At 44.6% G+C, this 15,401-nt stretch overlaps 1 protein-coding gene across 1 annotated transcript; it reads left to right on the plus strand.

Annotated features, from left to right (window-relative positions):
• Positions 1–515: 515 nt before the first annotated feature.
• LOC144155950 (UV-stimulated scaffold protein A-like) lies at positions 516–10,672 on the plus strand. The gene is made up of 10 exons (XM_077687673.1): positions 516–830; positions 958–1,168; positions 1,249–1,368; positions 1,565–2,132; positions 2,199–2,349; positions 2,417–2,452; positions 2,513–2,687; positions 2,777–2,893; positions 3,946–4,181; positions 10,339–10,672. The coding sequence occupies exons 1-10, from the start codon at positions 721–723 to the stop codon at positions 10,436–10,438; spliced, it is 1,824 nt and encodes a 607-aa protein (XP_077543799.1). The 5' UTR covers positions 516–720; the 3' UTR covers positions 10,439–10,672.
• The last annotated feature ends 4,729 nt before the right edge of the window (positions 10,673–15,401 follow it).

A 15,401-nucleotide genomic window follows, 5' to 3' on the forward strand; every position in this document is an offset into this window, starting at 1 on the left:
GCGCCGACGATCGCTCGCAGCTTTCTTGCACAGCTCCTACATCGTGCAAAAAAGCCAAACCAAAGGGGCAGGCCGTGCGGTAAAGCTTACGCGTCGTGCGGCAAAGCCAACTTTATTTGCTCTATAACTTGTAAATTGTGAATATTCGATACTTAGGGCGGTAAAGCTACGTTGCGAATCGAATCGAATAGGAATCAGTATTCGCGAGGTATTTAATGTTCTGAATATGTGTACACCGCCTCTCGAAGTGTGCACATTTATTCGAGCAGGCCAGAGGGGGTACGTACGGCACTCTATTGCCCTCGCGAACAATGCAGAATGATACAGAAACTTCATTTTTGATCTGTGAGGAGGAAACAAGTTTTTCCTTCTATTAACATAACAGAGTTTCATACTGAAATATCAAACCCTATGATGGGCCGCAAAAGGCATGCCTATCGCATTTGCAATCACATTATCATCATCATTACACCAATACAGGCGGCAATTCGTTGGCTGGCATTGGCATGGGCATCGGCATTGGCTTGTTGGAACAAGTCGTGTTTTGTGTTTTCCTTCGCAATCGCAGCCTGCTCTGTGAGCGCAGCAAGCGAAGGAAAGCGAAGGAAAACACGGGTAGAGGTGGTTGTTGTATTCGCTATGAAGTTGATTTTTCGCAGAAAGACCTGGCGGCTGTCAGAATAGGCTACCTACTTTCGTCGGAAGCATTTGGAAGACACTATGGCACAGTCGAACTCTTCTGAGCTTTTCAAGGCGATCGAGGTCCTAACATCCCAAGGGCCGGAGAACGTCAAGAGAAACTGCTTGGTGAAAGTGAAGCGGCTCTGTCGGTAAGGCTTGTAACGCCTACGCTTTTATAATATTAACGATGCAGCACTCGCGGCCCTCTTTTGTTAGTAGCCAGTTATGAAATGTCCTTGTGAAACTTGCGAACTAAGTGATCTGGTTTCGTTTCAGTTCATCAGACGCTATGGTGAAGGAAGCATGCGTATTGCTATTGGAAAGGTTGGCAGAAGATGACGTTAGCGTTCGCCTGGACACGCTTTCGGTCATTAACGAATTGTTCACAAGGTCTCACTTGTTTCGGACACTGATTCTTAAAGACTTTCAGAGAGTTCTGGAACTAGTAGCGGATACCAACCCTGATCTGCCCCTCCCTGGAACTCTGGTAAGTGTGCCGTTGCTTCTGTACCTCTCTTTCTTATGTTGAGTTAGTTTGATAACTGTGCGCCATTCATCTTCGTCCAGGCAGCGTCCAAGAACTTGAAGCAGAAGTCTTGGGAGACCATCGAAAAATGGAATGAGAAATTTGGAGCAAGCTACAAAGTCCTTGCCCTTGCAACAAATTTTTTAAGGAACTATAGACAGGTGAGGACATATACTTATTTATGTATGTGAGAAACAGGTACGCCTGCTCCTGTTTTCTCGACTTGCGCTTCAGAAAGTTGGCCTAGCTTGCCTTTTCTTGGGAGCTCTTTTTGCTCATATTGGGAATCGTGCATCTTGTACCAGTGGGTTGACAATTCTCACTGGTATGTCCCTCCGCTGACCTGGTATCTTTCAGACAAAGGAGCGTACAGAGGAGCAGCCTGCCTGGGCTCAGAGGCTTCTTTCTGAGATCACTGACCGTACACCGGAAATTCAGCTGATTATCACACAAATGGAGAACTGTTTTCTTTTGCTAGTTCCCAGCGAAACTGGGGAGGAAGGCTTGGACAAGGAGTCCACACCAGCCATGGTTGCCCAATCAGGAGCGTCTATTGCTGAACGTTTAAGAGACCACGCGGTGCCGGTGACCTTCAAGCTGGAAATAGAGGTGCCACGCACAGTAGCTGTGTGCAGGACAGCGGACAATGAAGATGTTCTGGACAACTTGCGGCGACTCGACAAAGAACTGATGGATGGCTTCTTTCCTTTGGTGAAAAAGTGGCTGAAAGGACTGGCTAAGATTGATCACCCGATGAATGTCCTTCGGGATACGATTGACCTCAAGCACCGTATTGAGATAGTTCACGAAAAGTTTGGAGATTTGAATGTGGAGTCTGAGGACTCCTGCGACAGTGAACTTGAAGAGGTGCCAGAAAAAGAAGGCTACGAACCTGTCATTCCTGCTGGCCGGCGGGCCGAGTACGGTAAGTTGATAATCCCTGGCTACAAATTCCTTAGCAAGGCTGTCAATGCTATTTAAACAATTACAGGACTTGGGCCTGTCGAAAAAAGGCCAAAGAGCAGCAGTCCTAAGAAACTTGGTCACCAGAAGGAACCGGACGTGATAGCTGATCCAACATCTAGAGAGGTGCAGCTGCTTCGACTGAGAAAAGAGCTTGCTAGCCTCAATGCTACTGCCAGGTACGGGAAACTTTTCAAGCTGTTTAATTCCCGTGCCTTCTGCTCACGGCACTCTTTTTTATTTCAGTTCAGCGTCAAGCAGTCGGATAGTGCCCAGCGCCAAGTAAGATACAGTTGTGCCCAGTGTTGCTCTTTCAAAGCAACAGCTTTACTTTCATCCTAGAGACATCGAGGAGGCTGGCCCGAGCACATCACACACAGCTCCTATGCGGAACATTGACCTGGACCTAATTTACTGGGAACAAGAGAAGATGGAAGCACCTGCAGGCAGTGGCTTCAGTGACCTCAACTGTGTCTGGAAAGGTGCCTCGAGGGACGACGATGTCGTACCTGCTCAGGTGTGACATCGCATCGTGCACACACACTGTTTTGAAACTAGGGCCCTGTTTAGCTGGTCAACTGCTACCGTGGTTTTCTCGTGGTGTAGGAGCTGCCATTTCGAGAGAGGCGCATCGATTTCAGCGGCGAATTCGAGCCTGTAAAGTGGGCCTGCCGTGCACCACTGCCCAGCGGGAAGCTGTGTCCTCGGCGGGATAGAGTGAAGGTGAGGTTGCCTGCATTCAACCCTGGGTGCCGCATTTCTGCAATGATATTGAAGCATGCTTTTTGAGATTCTACTGTACTAATTTGACCTTCAAGAAGATGCAAAATTTGTTAGATACGGAAGTTTAAGCAACTATAGAAATATGCAGGAAATATTTGGGCACTTTGAGATCAAGCAGCTAGACAGGTGTCCAGAGTCATGGAATTATGATCCATTTGCAAAAAAAATGCCCATATCATTATAGCTTGCGTAGAAGCTAATAGAGCATCCGCCTCGGTTAACACGCGGTAAAATCTGTTGCATCCACACAAGCCACCCCATATAGCAGCAGTCATTCCGTACGTCCTGTAATGCTTCAAGTGAGCACTTATAAAGAAATGCCAAGTGGCCGGGTCATGCCTTACAATGTACTTAATGCATGGATCTTGCTTTAAAATAATTGGTGTCTGAGTGCATCTCTTTTTGTGCGACTTCCTTTCCAGCCCTCACAGACCGGCTTGTGGTGCGAAAGGCAGTCTTTGGGGAATGTTGTTCGAATTTACTGCGGTGCATCACCACAGTTCAAATTAGTCAGCGTTTCTGCCTATTCGATTGCAGGGTATTATTTATACCTCATTGCAATGTGGGAACACCTTGCAGTCCAGAGCACACCACATTCCTCAGTTGCTGTTACTCAAAAAATGCATCAGAAGTTAACATCAGAAGATGCACCTCATTCTGGAGTAGCAGTTATTGCCTCGTGTAATCATACAGTGTGAAATCGTTCAGCAGTTCTCCTCGCTATTGTTTTAGTGTTCTGATGTATTTAATGTGCTGCCTTATGACTGCTAGCCCAGTAGGCACTGATCAAAGCAGTGAAAAGAGGACATAAAAATTTGGTGTCATTTGCCTTTTACTTTAAGGTTGTGCACTTCAGAGTGAACACACGGTGGGTGTGCAACTCCTCTTCTCCTGCAGCAACTCTGGGTGCCCATTTTGCGTGTTATGACACCAGTGAAGCTACTCGGGGAGATTGGCGAGGATTGACTGTGGTGGGTGGGACGGCGGTGCAGTGTCCCCTGCACGGCCCCGTGGTGGCTCGGGACGAGATGGGCAACCCGCGAGACCCCAACGTGAAGGTGGAGCCCCGTGTGCCTGACTGGCAGGAGCCCCAGCTGCTGCGGGACCTGGAGGCCGCCACGGGGGTGCAGCTGCGTGTGGGGGCACGGACCTCGCGGAAGCGGGGGCAGCAGGCACGCCGCTCGGCCGCTAAAGTCCGGGCCCGCCTCGAGAAGAAAATCTTCAACAGGTGACGCTTTCTCCCCAGTTTCTCCCACGGCAACATTTAAGCATGTGGACAGAAAGAACATGGTGTCCTATGGGCATCATCCTGTGGTATTCAGGTCTCCTAAAGGGAGAAAACAGGGAGATCTTGATAGCAAAAGGAAGAAGACAACTGGCAGCATTCTCGTCATTTGTTTCTACTTTGTAGTGCAACAACATCACAGTATAGTTGAAATGCACACTCTGTCTCAACAGTTCTGATGTACCACTCATCATCATCAGCAGCCTATTGAGGCACACTACAGGACGAAGGCCTTCCCGATCGACCTCCACCCGCCCCTGTCCCTCCTGCGATGGTGGAGTCCATTTGTCTCTCCATTGAGTTAATGGCTTTCCCCTTCTTATAGACCTGTCTCTGGGTATCCGTTCTGTTACCCTGATGCTCCAACAGTTGTCGATTCGTCTCACTACGTGGCCAGCCCAAGTTAATTTCTTTTTCTTAATTTGAACCATGATATCTTCTGCACATGTTTGGTCCCTGTTCCCCAAGGCTTGTTTTTTGTCCCTGAGCATTTCTCCTATCATTCTTTGTTCCATAGCCCGTTGAGCCGACCTAAGTTTGTTTTCCAGTTGTTTAGTAAGGCGCCAAGTTTCCGCTCCATATGTCATCACTAGAGGCCAGATTTTAGGCAAATGCCTATTTTGTTCCTTGAGCTCCTATCGCACCATTTTGATGTAGGTCGTACTCACTGGCGTGGTACGCATTCCGGCAACCATGTATGTCGCCTTAGCAACAGGGGCGCGCCATTTCCGGCAAGACGGTGCACGCATGAGGCCGTCCCAGTAAGCTCAAAAGCATTACCTCGACGTTAACTACTGTTTCGCGCAGTGTCCTACAGCCTACTTTTCGTAAGACATGAGTGAAGTCGTGGGCACAGGTCAGCTGATTGCCAGCTTGATGGTATCGCTGATTGCCAGCTTGATTGATGTTATCAGCCACTGATTGCTCATCTGTCGGTGAGCGCCTTCCCTTTCGGCCGCTTGCCGATAGATGTCACTAGTCTCCCAGAATGCACGCACTGCTACGCTGCCTTCGTGTCTCGGTCACCATGCGCGTGAACGCTCACATTTTTTTGGAAGCATTATTTATCTTTTGTACTAATTTACTGTGCCGTGGGCAAGGTGCGGGCACACATTTGTGTTGTTGTCTGTGTTCACAGGCAACTGCGCTGCAGCGTAGGCATTTCGTGCATTGTGCCGCTTCCTTTCGCAACCACGACTCCATTCTCCAGTGGTAATGTGGAGTTCTCTTGAGCATAAAGTAGACATAAAGTAGCACTTTGTGTTTGTCAGTATTCCCAAATAACATTTTTGGTTTTCCTGTAGTAGATACAGTCCGCGCACATCTTCGTTTGAAATTATTGGCATTCATGTAAAAATTTATTGTGCCTTTATTTGCGACGTTGGGGGCCTAAAACATTGTTTTGCCTGCCTACTTTAGGTGCCTAAAATGCACATTTTATTGCCTAAATATCCAGCTTCTAGTCATCACGAGCAGAATGCATTGGCTGTATGCTATTTTTTTTAGCGATAGAGGTGTCTTGCTTTTCATTATTTGGGTGTGCTTGCCAAGTGAACTCCAGCCCATTCCTATTCTGTGCCAGATTTCTTTCTGTGTGGTTGGGATCAGCACTGACAACCTGCCCAAGGTAGCTATATTCTTCTACTTGTCCTAGCATTTTGTTACCTATGCTGAAAGGGGTGGTTTTTTCATGTTTATTTATCTTGCTTTAGATTTATTCATATTTATTTTTAACCCCACGGCCAGTCTTTCCGATTGCACCTAGTTCCTCAAACATTTCTTGCAGGTGTTCTGCAGATTCACTGAGCAAAACTATATATGTCGCCTGCCAATCGCAAATGGCTTAAGAGTTCCCTGTTTATCCATAATCCTGCATTTTCCCAATCAAGCTTCCTGAATACCCTGTCCAGACACACTGTGAACAGTTTTGGTGAGATGTTATTTCCCTGTCATACTCCCTTCGGATTGGGACTATTCGCTTTTCTTGTGAAGGATTGTCCTGCCCGTACATCCCTTGTATATGTGGTCTAGGAGTCTTACATAGGTCTTCTCTATTCCCTGGTCTGTCAATGCTTTTGCACTGCTGAGCACAAGGTCGCGGGTTCGATTCCCGGCCGCGGCGGCCGCGTTTCTGATGGAGGTGAAAAGCAAAAAACGCCTGTGTATACGAGATTTCGGCACACGTTAAAAATCCCCAGGTGGTCAAAATTAACGCGGAGCCCTCCACTACGGCGCGCCTCATCGCCTGTGCTTCGTCGGCGCGTTAAACCCCACAATCAGTCAATCTTTCAATGCTTCCACCCCTGCTCTGGTGCTTACTGCATCAAACACTTTTTCATAGGCTATAAATTCCATGTAAAGGGGTGTATTATACTGCGCAGATTTTTTGATTACTTAATTGATGACACAGATGTGATCTGCTATTGCTTATGTGGTTAGCTGTTACCTTGGTAAACAGCTTGTACGCAACCGAGAGTGGGCTGACAGGTCTGCAGTTGTTAATATCTTTGGCATCTCCCTTCTTGTGAATCCGAATTATGTTGGCATTTTCCAGGCTGTGGGCACTTTTATTAAAGTCCTTAAGCATTCTGCAAGTAGTTCAGCTTTGTACAATATCTCCGTGGTCTCATGTGTTTAAATTAGGCGAACATAATGAGTGTGCCAGAAATACAGCTCAGTGTGCAGCTTGAACAGCATTCAAGATGAGGACTTTTGAGGAGGTTTGGAGAATAAAATTTCTGCATACTTCAAGTATGTCCTAAATAGCGTTTGGTGTAAGTAGCGCTGACATCTAGCAGTTCAGAAAAAAAAACTGTTGATGTTACAAATATTCAAACAGTTATGGAGCTGTACATAAATGGTAATGTAAGCTTTCACTCATTTGGTGTCAAGTCCTTTTGTAACAATGCACAAAACAAGGTCAAAATGAGAGATGTAATTGCATAAATTCATTCATTCATTCATTCATTCGTTTATTTTGCATTTTCGTAACAACAACAACAGAAAATGCAGGAAGGAGGGCAAAAAGCTGGACGCAGCCAGCTTGACAGGGACCCAACTCCCTTTACAAAGCAGTGGGGCACGTAGCGAACAATTCCGGAGTTTCTTATTTGCAGGTAAAAAATACAACACCAGGCAAAAAAAAAAAATTAAACTGGAAAAAAAAAAAGTTTTTTTTTTTATCATGCTTTTCACGTTCACAAACAAAATCATGACACTGGACATTTGCAGTGCAATGTAAAGAAGGATAAAAGAAAAAGAAAGACTCATCTAGTACATAGTTACAACTTTGTAGGATTTCGGTGGAAAAAAAGTGCAGGATTCTACAGCACACAGAATATAGGGAAAAAGAACTGCAAAACATTGGGATCACGTTACAAACGCACAGTGGCAATTACAAATGAAACAATGCATAGCAATTCAAAGAAAGGAAGGAAAAAAAAACGCGGTGTTTACAAATGATTGTGAAGGTAATAAAGTTTCAGTTGAGTAGGTGTAATACTAAGTAAATTAATTCCTTTGGAGGCGAATTCATTTAAAATTCGTGGTACACGGTTGTTAACCATATTCAGGCCGTGGTTGGTCCACAATTCACTCTGGTATGCTCCAAATTCAGAAAGCATCAGCATGAGCCACAGAATTTTTTGAAGAACAATGCTAGATCAAGCATGTAGTAGTGTCGAACGAGTTTGAACTGAATTGGGGCTATGAACCGCTGCAGCTTTCAACCCTTTGAGGGTCAAATTTTTTCGCCAAATGCGACCCCTCAGGGTCGACTTTTTTTATTGCTGATATAAATTCTTTGGCCAAATCTATTTCGAGAAAAAATTGGCGTAATTTTTTTTAGAATGATCATAAAGTGACAAAAAATTATTCGTGTTGTTACATACGCGTGGTTTATTCATGAGTAACATATGAAAAATTCTAAGGAAGTTTCGCGGGCGCAAGAAGCAGGAGAAGCGCAAGACGCGGGAAGCGCCCGGAGGACGAAACCGAAACCAGCCGCCGCGCGCCCGCCCATTACCCGATGCACAAGTGATAGCCGGCGCACCGCTGTAGTGAAGCGTAAGAAAAGAAAAAAAGAGCCATTGGCAAAAAAAAAAAAAAAATCACGTATTTTCGCAGTGTGACAGCGCATGCCAAGCGAGAAAAATATTCACAAAAGGCGCGCTGTTTAAACATACCAGCGATGGCGTACACGTGCGTCATTGACCATTTTGAAGGTGTTTGCCGGGTATGTACGTATATGTCACTGACCCTGAAAGGGTTAAATAACCCAATGAGAGCTGGAGTGAACACAGTTGTGACAGATTAACTCAGATTTCAAACAACTCAGACTTTTTTTTCCCGACTTGACACTACACAAATAAACAAGACAGTTTTCTTTCTGTGCCGTAAAGCTCATGTCTTCCACAGCTTTGAGATACTTGAGGTGGCTCAGTCTTTAGGTGTGGGTTAAAACTTAACTGAGGAGTTTATAATGACTAGTGGAATAATTCTGCCTGCAACAATTTGTGACAAGCAGAATGTGCAAAGGAACAAAAAGTTTTTGCCAACTTCTAGGCCCTGGGCTGAGACTAGTACCTATGTTTGAACTTCTCCAGGCAGCAGCCGTAGCTGGAGGAGTTTTTGAGCGAAGCTGGGTTGTATGCCTGTGCTTGCAAATTTTATCAGTATTAGCTCATAGTTCCAACTATCTCTGACTCACTAGCTTTCTTATGCAAGAACTACTGCATAGTGCTTCTAGTAAGAGTGCCGGCCAGCTTTCATTGAGCATCCAATAAACTTATTTTAAGCAAACAGTGACTACCAGAATTGAATTGAGCCAAGTTGTCATTCTGCAGTATTCGTCAGTAGGCATGTCTCTTGAATACAATGGGGAAAAATTGATCCAATTAAGATTTCAGAAAGGATACATTTGTACTTCAGGAGCATTAGTTGCTCTAGAATATTCACAGTGGAAAAGACCTAGCTGCCAAAAATTTAGACTTTCATAAACAACGATTCGGAATATCGAAGGTAATTTTGAACAAGTTTTAATTGAAACGTGCAAGCAGTAACCTGGGCAATGAAACTCCTTAAAGACATTGTCATGTGCCCTTTTGCTAGGAATAAAATGTAGCTGTGTGCTCATGATGGTGAGAGCTGAATTATAGTGGGCAAGTTTGTTGCTTCAGGTAGATGAACATCTACCATAAGAGAAGTGACTCTTTTTTTTTTTTAAATAAAGATAACATTGCAGCGTAATGGCCAGTGAGTTAGTAATGTGCTTTGTAAGTACGTTGTTTTTGAGGAGTTCAGTGTCATTGTGCGGTTTCCGAGGGTGAAACGTCTGCATCATTGGCACCCTAAGCGTCAGTACCACAGATAGAGCTTTCTTGGTTTGGGAGCACGAGTGTGCAGTTTGTGGGAGAGAATTTTCATTCGGAAATACGTTTATTCTGCTTGAAATAGATGGCATTTTGTTGCTTGTGGCAGCATTGAGAATCCAGGTCACTGTGTGCAGTTTCTTTTATGAACGTATTGTAGTGGCGCACGAGTATGTTGTCATGGTATGTGGGAGCACCCCAACAGGCTAAAGCAGCTGCACACTTTGGTAATTATTTAAACCTTTGTAATAATTGAGAAAGTTGACCGAACTGAAGCCCTTAATGTGGAAGCTACACCTAGGTTGTGAAAATTGGCAGTTGTTCAAACGCTTTCTTCATTCTTTTCGTGTGTGCATGTGCACTCTCTCGTGCGTGCGTGCACACAACGCACGCACGGACACGGGCAGAGTTATCAGGACACTTTTTACTCGAAAAAGATAGCAATTCTGCAGTGAAAGTTAAACTCGTTTCGCTGGCACAGTTGCCAACTGATTTTTTGCACTTTACGGGGACTGTAAAATTGTTCGATTAATCAAGAGGTTCGAAAAATCGAGTTTGAAAAAGCACTTGTATATTACTAGGGAGTCCCAGAAAAAACGTCCAAATCATTAGGACATTTGAAAAATGGGTCGATGAATGTAGTTGCTGGCTAGTAGGGTACTGTGTCCTGCAAAGTGTCAACCTTGTCTGCGTCTTTCTTTCTTTAATGCTTGCGATCTCTTTTCATGCAGGCGAGCAGCAAAGAGAGTGGCTCAGTCCATGGATGCTATTGATGGCAGGAAGTTTCACGACAAGTTTGGTGACCAGTGGAACTATGCATTTGGCACATGAAGCAACACAAGTGGTGTAAGGCAGGCTGGTCCTCGCATTTCACGCTGGCACACCACCGTTGCGATAACGCACATCAGCTGGCTCCTGGTTTTCTTGGGTCTACTGCGAAAGGGACGTGCGGCTACAAGCTCCGTATCCGTGCATTGCATGAGAGTGGCACTGTACGCCCAGGGTCCTGTGCTGTCAGAAGTATTTGGCAAATAAAAAAAAAAGAAGTTTTTAATGCTTGGTTTACACGCATTGTACAAGTACTTTGTCCCTTGTTCGAAAATGGAAATACATTAAACTCTCATTACTAACTCGCTAGTCGTAAAACCTCGAAAACAAAAATTTTCTTAAGTGGAGTTTCGAAATAAGCAAAGCACTAAGAATTGGAGTTAACAGGTTGCACATCTGAAAAACATTTCACATTTTAAAAATCATGCCGACAAAAAAAAAAAAGAAAAGGCTGTTGCGGTGCCAATATCTGGGGGAACAGTGCTTTTGGGAATAGAGGCGAATTTTTGTTACATAAATGGAAATTGAGTCTACAAATGTTTCAGTGGTTGCCTATTCCTTTTTCTAATTCGTTTTTAAAGAAGAATATAGAGCGATTTGGTGCATCTCGTAACCGAACACGTAAAAAAAAACTAACCAGCCACATTGCTGGAACAGGGTGACAGCATCAAGGAAGGAGAAGAAAGCAAATATTTGGCCTATTGTCACAAAGACTGGCAGACAATGGGAGCACGCAGATCTCAAATAAAAAATACATTTCTACCTGGAATGAATAGTTAGAAATTATACACTAATTTCCTTGTAAAGTTTTTGTCAGATTTCGGGAAAAATAACTAAATGAATGCTTGGTTTTTTGTTTTTTTTTTGAAAACCACAATCTAGAAGAACTGGGGAGTGCAAAGGTGTTGTTTTATGCGTTTTTTAAAACAGGAATTACATTTTACATTTTACATACATTTTACATTTACATTTTACAAATTTACATTTTCTTTTTTAACTACGAACTTTGGCAGTCTTCCTTACAATTCAAGAGAACCTTTATGGGAAAAGCTTGTCTATTTACTAAGCTATTTGTTCAATGCAAAAATTTATTTTGTAGGTATGATCAGCACACCATAACACATTATGAATTTTCATGGCAAATGCTCACGCAAACATTTTGCCAGAGACCCACCCATGCTGAAAGAAAAATATTGATCTGAAAGCAAGCTGTCCTGTTATTGCCCTTAATTAGGCAATACCAGAAGAGTAGCACGAGGGAAGGGCAGAGGAGGAAGTGAGAAGGCGGTAAACAAAACTGTCTGGTATGGAATGTTGAACAGCAGCCCAAAAGGCAAGGGTGAGAGAGAGAGGGAGATAACACCACAGCACTTCGTCAGGATTAAGTGTCAGTGAAGAGATTTTTAAGGCACATTACGAATTTTGGTCTTGCATTATGTAATAATTGCAGCAAGCCAACCTTGAGCGCATGTTGCGGCAGTGTTTTTGGAAAGACTGCTGCGTAGGAAAAGGCTGGTGTTGAGGCAGACTTTTCGTACAGCCGGCATTGGGTATCCAGAGATGTGCGAGGCTAAGTTTAGGCTAGGTGTGCAGGGAGTGGCCGAGTGACGCCAGCTGCCGTATGTGTGAGGTGGAGGAGATTGCTCGGGGCTCCCCACAGGACTTTCACGCGGCCAAAAGGGATGAATCCTCGTGGCTCCTTTTTGCAGCTGAGTGTCTCGCATTTAGACTGCAGTGGCAGCTCGTGGAAGTTTCAATGTGCTGTGCTGCTACTCCGTTGTGTAAGGCTTGTAGTGGGCACAGTCCAAAGGCTTTTGCTGCTGCATGCCACTTTGTGAAATTCCTGTGGCTGCTGCCAAGTTGAAAACAGTCGCACATCGCCGCGGTGTTATCCCTCTCTCTCTCGTCCTTGTCTTTTGCACTTTTATTTTCCATAAAACTCTGAAACTAGGACACTTATTGTCATATGTGCTTGTGCCTGCTCGTGGAATGTCATTTTCTTTTCTCCTAAGTTATTCTTATATCTCAATAAACTCCACTACGTCTACAAGGTAAGGTCTTTTTATGAGCTTATATGCAAGCAATATTTTGGGTTATCGTGTCTGTACCAAAAGCCTTTCAAGATTAGCTTGTAAAAGTTCATGAAGCACATTAGGCCGTCACTAAGGGATCTAAAAACACGTTGGTGTTTTTAGAGGTAACCAAGTTCGAGTTTATGATGTGTTACTATAGACTTGAGATAACCAAGTTCGAGTTAATGATGTGTTACTATAGTTACCACTTGTCTGTGCACACACAAAGAAAATGCAAACAAAATGGCCGCTTGACCACATTGCACCCACGCCGGTTCACACTGCTTGTTACACATGGTGGAAACACTTTCATCAGAGTCTTCCTTAAAAATGGCTTTTGAGCTGTAAAATGATACTAAAGTGAGCGTACACATACAAAAAAGGTAGGAAAAGAACTTATCGGCAGGCTTTCTTTAGATAGTGCGCAACAATGCTTGAGGCACTGAAATTATCTATCTCGTGTATTAGTGTTCATAACTGTGCTGTTCTGCACTTCACCGATTTACTGCAGCCACAACCTGTGGCATGTTGCTGCATGGGCATGATGGTGGATCAGACTGCCACTGCATCAGTTAGCTGAGCAAAACAGGTCACGAGCACATCGGTTAGTATAGATATTGTGTAATTTAAAATCAATATATGAATGCACCATTTTTAACTGCTGTTTAATATTGATGATTGATTGATTGTGGGGTTTAACGCGCCGACGCAACGCAGGCGATAAGGCGCGCCGTAGTGGAGGGCTCCGGATTAATTTTGACCACCTGGGGATCATTATCGTGCGCCGAAATCTCGTACACACGGGCGTTTTTGCTTTTCGCCTCCATCAGAAAAGCGGCCGCCGCGGCCGGGAATCGAACCCGCGACCTCGTGCTCAGCAGCGCTGTTTAATATTGTCCTAGCTCACCTGTGAAAATCCTATCAAAATGTCTCATTACAGGTCCCATGCATTACAGTGTTAAACTGTGGGACCACTTTCTGTATATTGCTCTCCATGCACTGTATATTTTCTGAATAAAAATAAACAAACTGCAAGCTTGTAAATTGAGCCAATAAAACATGTTTGTGTATAAAATGGTGTCATGTATTCCTCAGTTTTGGGGTGTTGAAATGTATGTACAAGATGCATGTACTATTCTAGCTTCTTAGAGCAGACGCTAAGCTCTTGGCATTAAGCATACAATCAGACAGCCAGCCAGCATTTTCTTGAAAAGTACTGGTGTGTGCATAATAACAAAACTTATGTGGTAGGGCGACATGAGGTAATCTTGCTGCTAATGCACTGCACATGCGCACAACCGGTGCATGGCATTGCTGGGTTGCTTAGATTGCTAAACCACCACATGCTCCAAGAGCACACTATCCCCACAGATTGTCGTGAAGGGATGAATAAATTATAACAGTGGAATTGTGGTGTACAAGAATTGACAGTTGGGTGAGTTGGTAATGGTTCTTGAACATCCTGAACTAGTGCAGCCGTGCCGTCTACTTCCTCGTGTCTGTGTCGAGGTTACACTACTTCAAGACGTTCAAGAATGTTGGAATACTGTGCAAAGATTACACTTTAAAGTATTAAAGTACAAGGGAAGTGGACAAGATGAAGGATAAATTACAACTTCAAATGAGGTTGTACTGTGCATTTCTTCTTTCGTCCTTGGTTCTGCATCCCCTGCAGTGTACATTAAAGTGACCATATTCCTCGGATCCCAAAGCAGGACGGGGACGTGCTTTGCACCATGTGGCCTTCCTGGTCCTCCAGGTTTTTTCCTGGCCAGTAATTAATACTTCTTGTTTGAATGAATTGCCCTCAACAATTCTTCTTTTTTGCTCATGTGTCTAGCTGTAGTTCCGCTCGCATGTCATGTGCAGATTCGCCCTAAGCAACAGCATTTGAGCGTGCTCAAATGAATCTGCGTCTTCTCTGCAGTCCACATCTTATTCATCAAGGAAAACACCCTATCCACTGGTGCGTTTTTGCCTGGCAAGCACATGGCATACCCGACTAGTGTCTTTGTTGCAAGGCACGTCAATTGTATCGGAGTGCTGAAGCACGTACACCCACCATTCCTCAAATGCTGTGCTGAATGGCCTGTTGGTATGTACACTGCAACTTCAAGAAAACAGCTCAGACGTTGTGACTAAACAAGAAACACAACACAGGCGCTGTGTTGTGCGTTTAATCCATTCCTCCAGCTTTTCCTTCGTGATCGGCTTGATACCCATCTTTCATACTTATGGCCGAAGGCGGGACAAAACACCTTCCCACAAGCAGGCTGCACGGATGGCGGGATCACAGCCGCAAAACCGGGACATGTCCAGCCTATATCTGGACGTCTGGCCACCTCAGTGTACACAGGACTTCAACATCCCTTGTGGAGTGGGTGGGGCAGGAGGGATGGGAGGGCGGCGAATAAAGTCATCCACCCGCACAACGCGGTAATTACCTTAACCTTTGAAGTTTGGCTAAGTGCTCGTTAGGAAGGCACAGTCTTCCTAAAACCTCTTCAAAATGAGTTGTCTTGCAGTATTTGGTAGTTTGGAAATCGTCAATGAAATGTCGCTATTGCAAACACGCGAAAGTGGCCACGAAAAAAAAAAAAAAAAAAAAGAAAACGACCAAAGGCTGTCTTTTGATTCCGAAAGTGCTCGAAACCAGCGTTGTAAACATACACATCACGATCGCACGCGCATTCGCGAGCTGAATTGCACGTACACAACACAAATTTACACACAAAGCAATTTTCGTGCGCTTCTTTCAGGAGCCTTAAAGTACTTAAACGTCCATGCACCGCGAAGTTCCAGCAGCAATTATTGACGGCACGTGTCAATCCCAGGAGCCGAGAGGCACGTGCTGTCGGCTCAGGCCCGTGGCTCGTGCACTTCGGCTCACGAGC

The sequence above is a fragment of the Haemaphysalis longicornis genome, unplaced genomic scaffold (genome assembly GCF_048455015.1).
Source record: "Haemaphysalis longicornis isolate Haplotype H1 unplaced genomic scaffold, Haemaphysalis longicornis Haplotype H1 scaffold_1, whole genome shotgun sequence".
In the NCBI taxonomy this organism is placed as follows: domain Eukaryota; kingdom Metazoa; phylum Arthropoda; class Arachnida; order Ixodida; family Ixodidae; genus Haemaphysalis; species Haemaphysalis longicornis.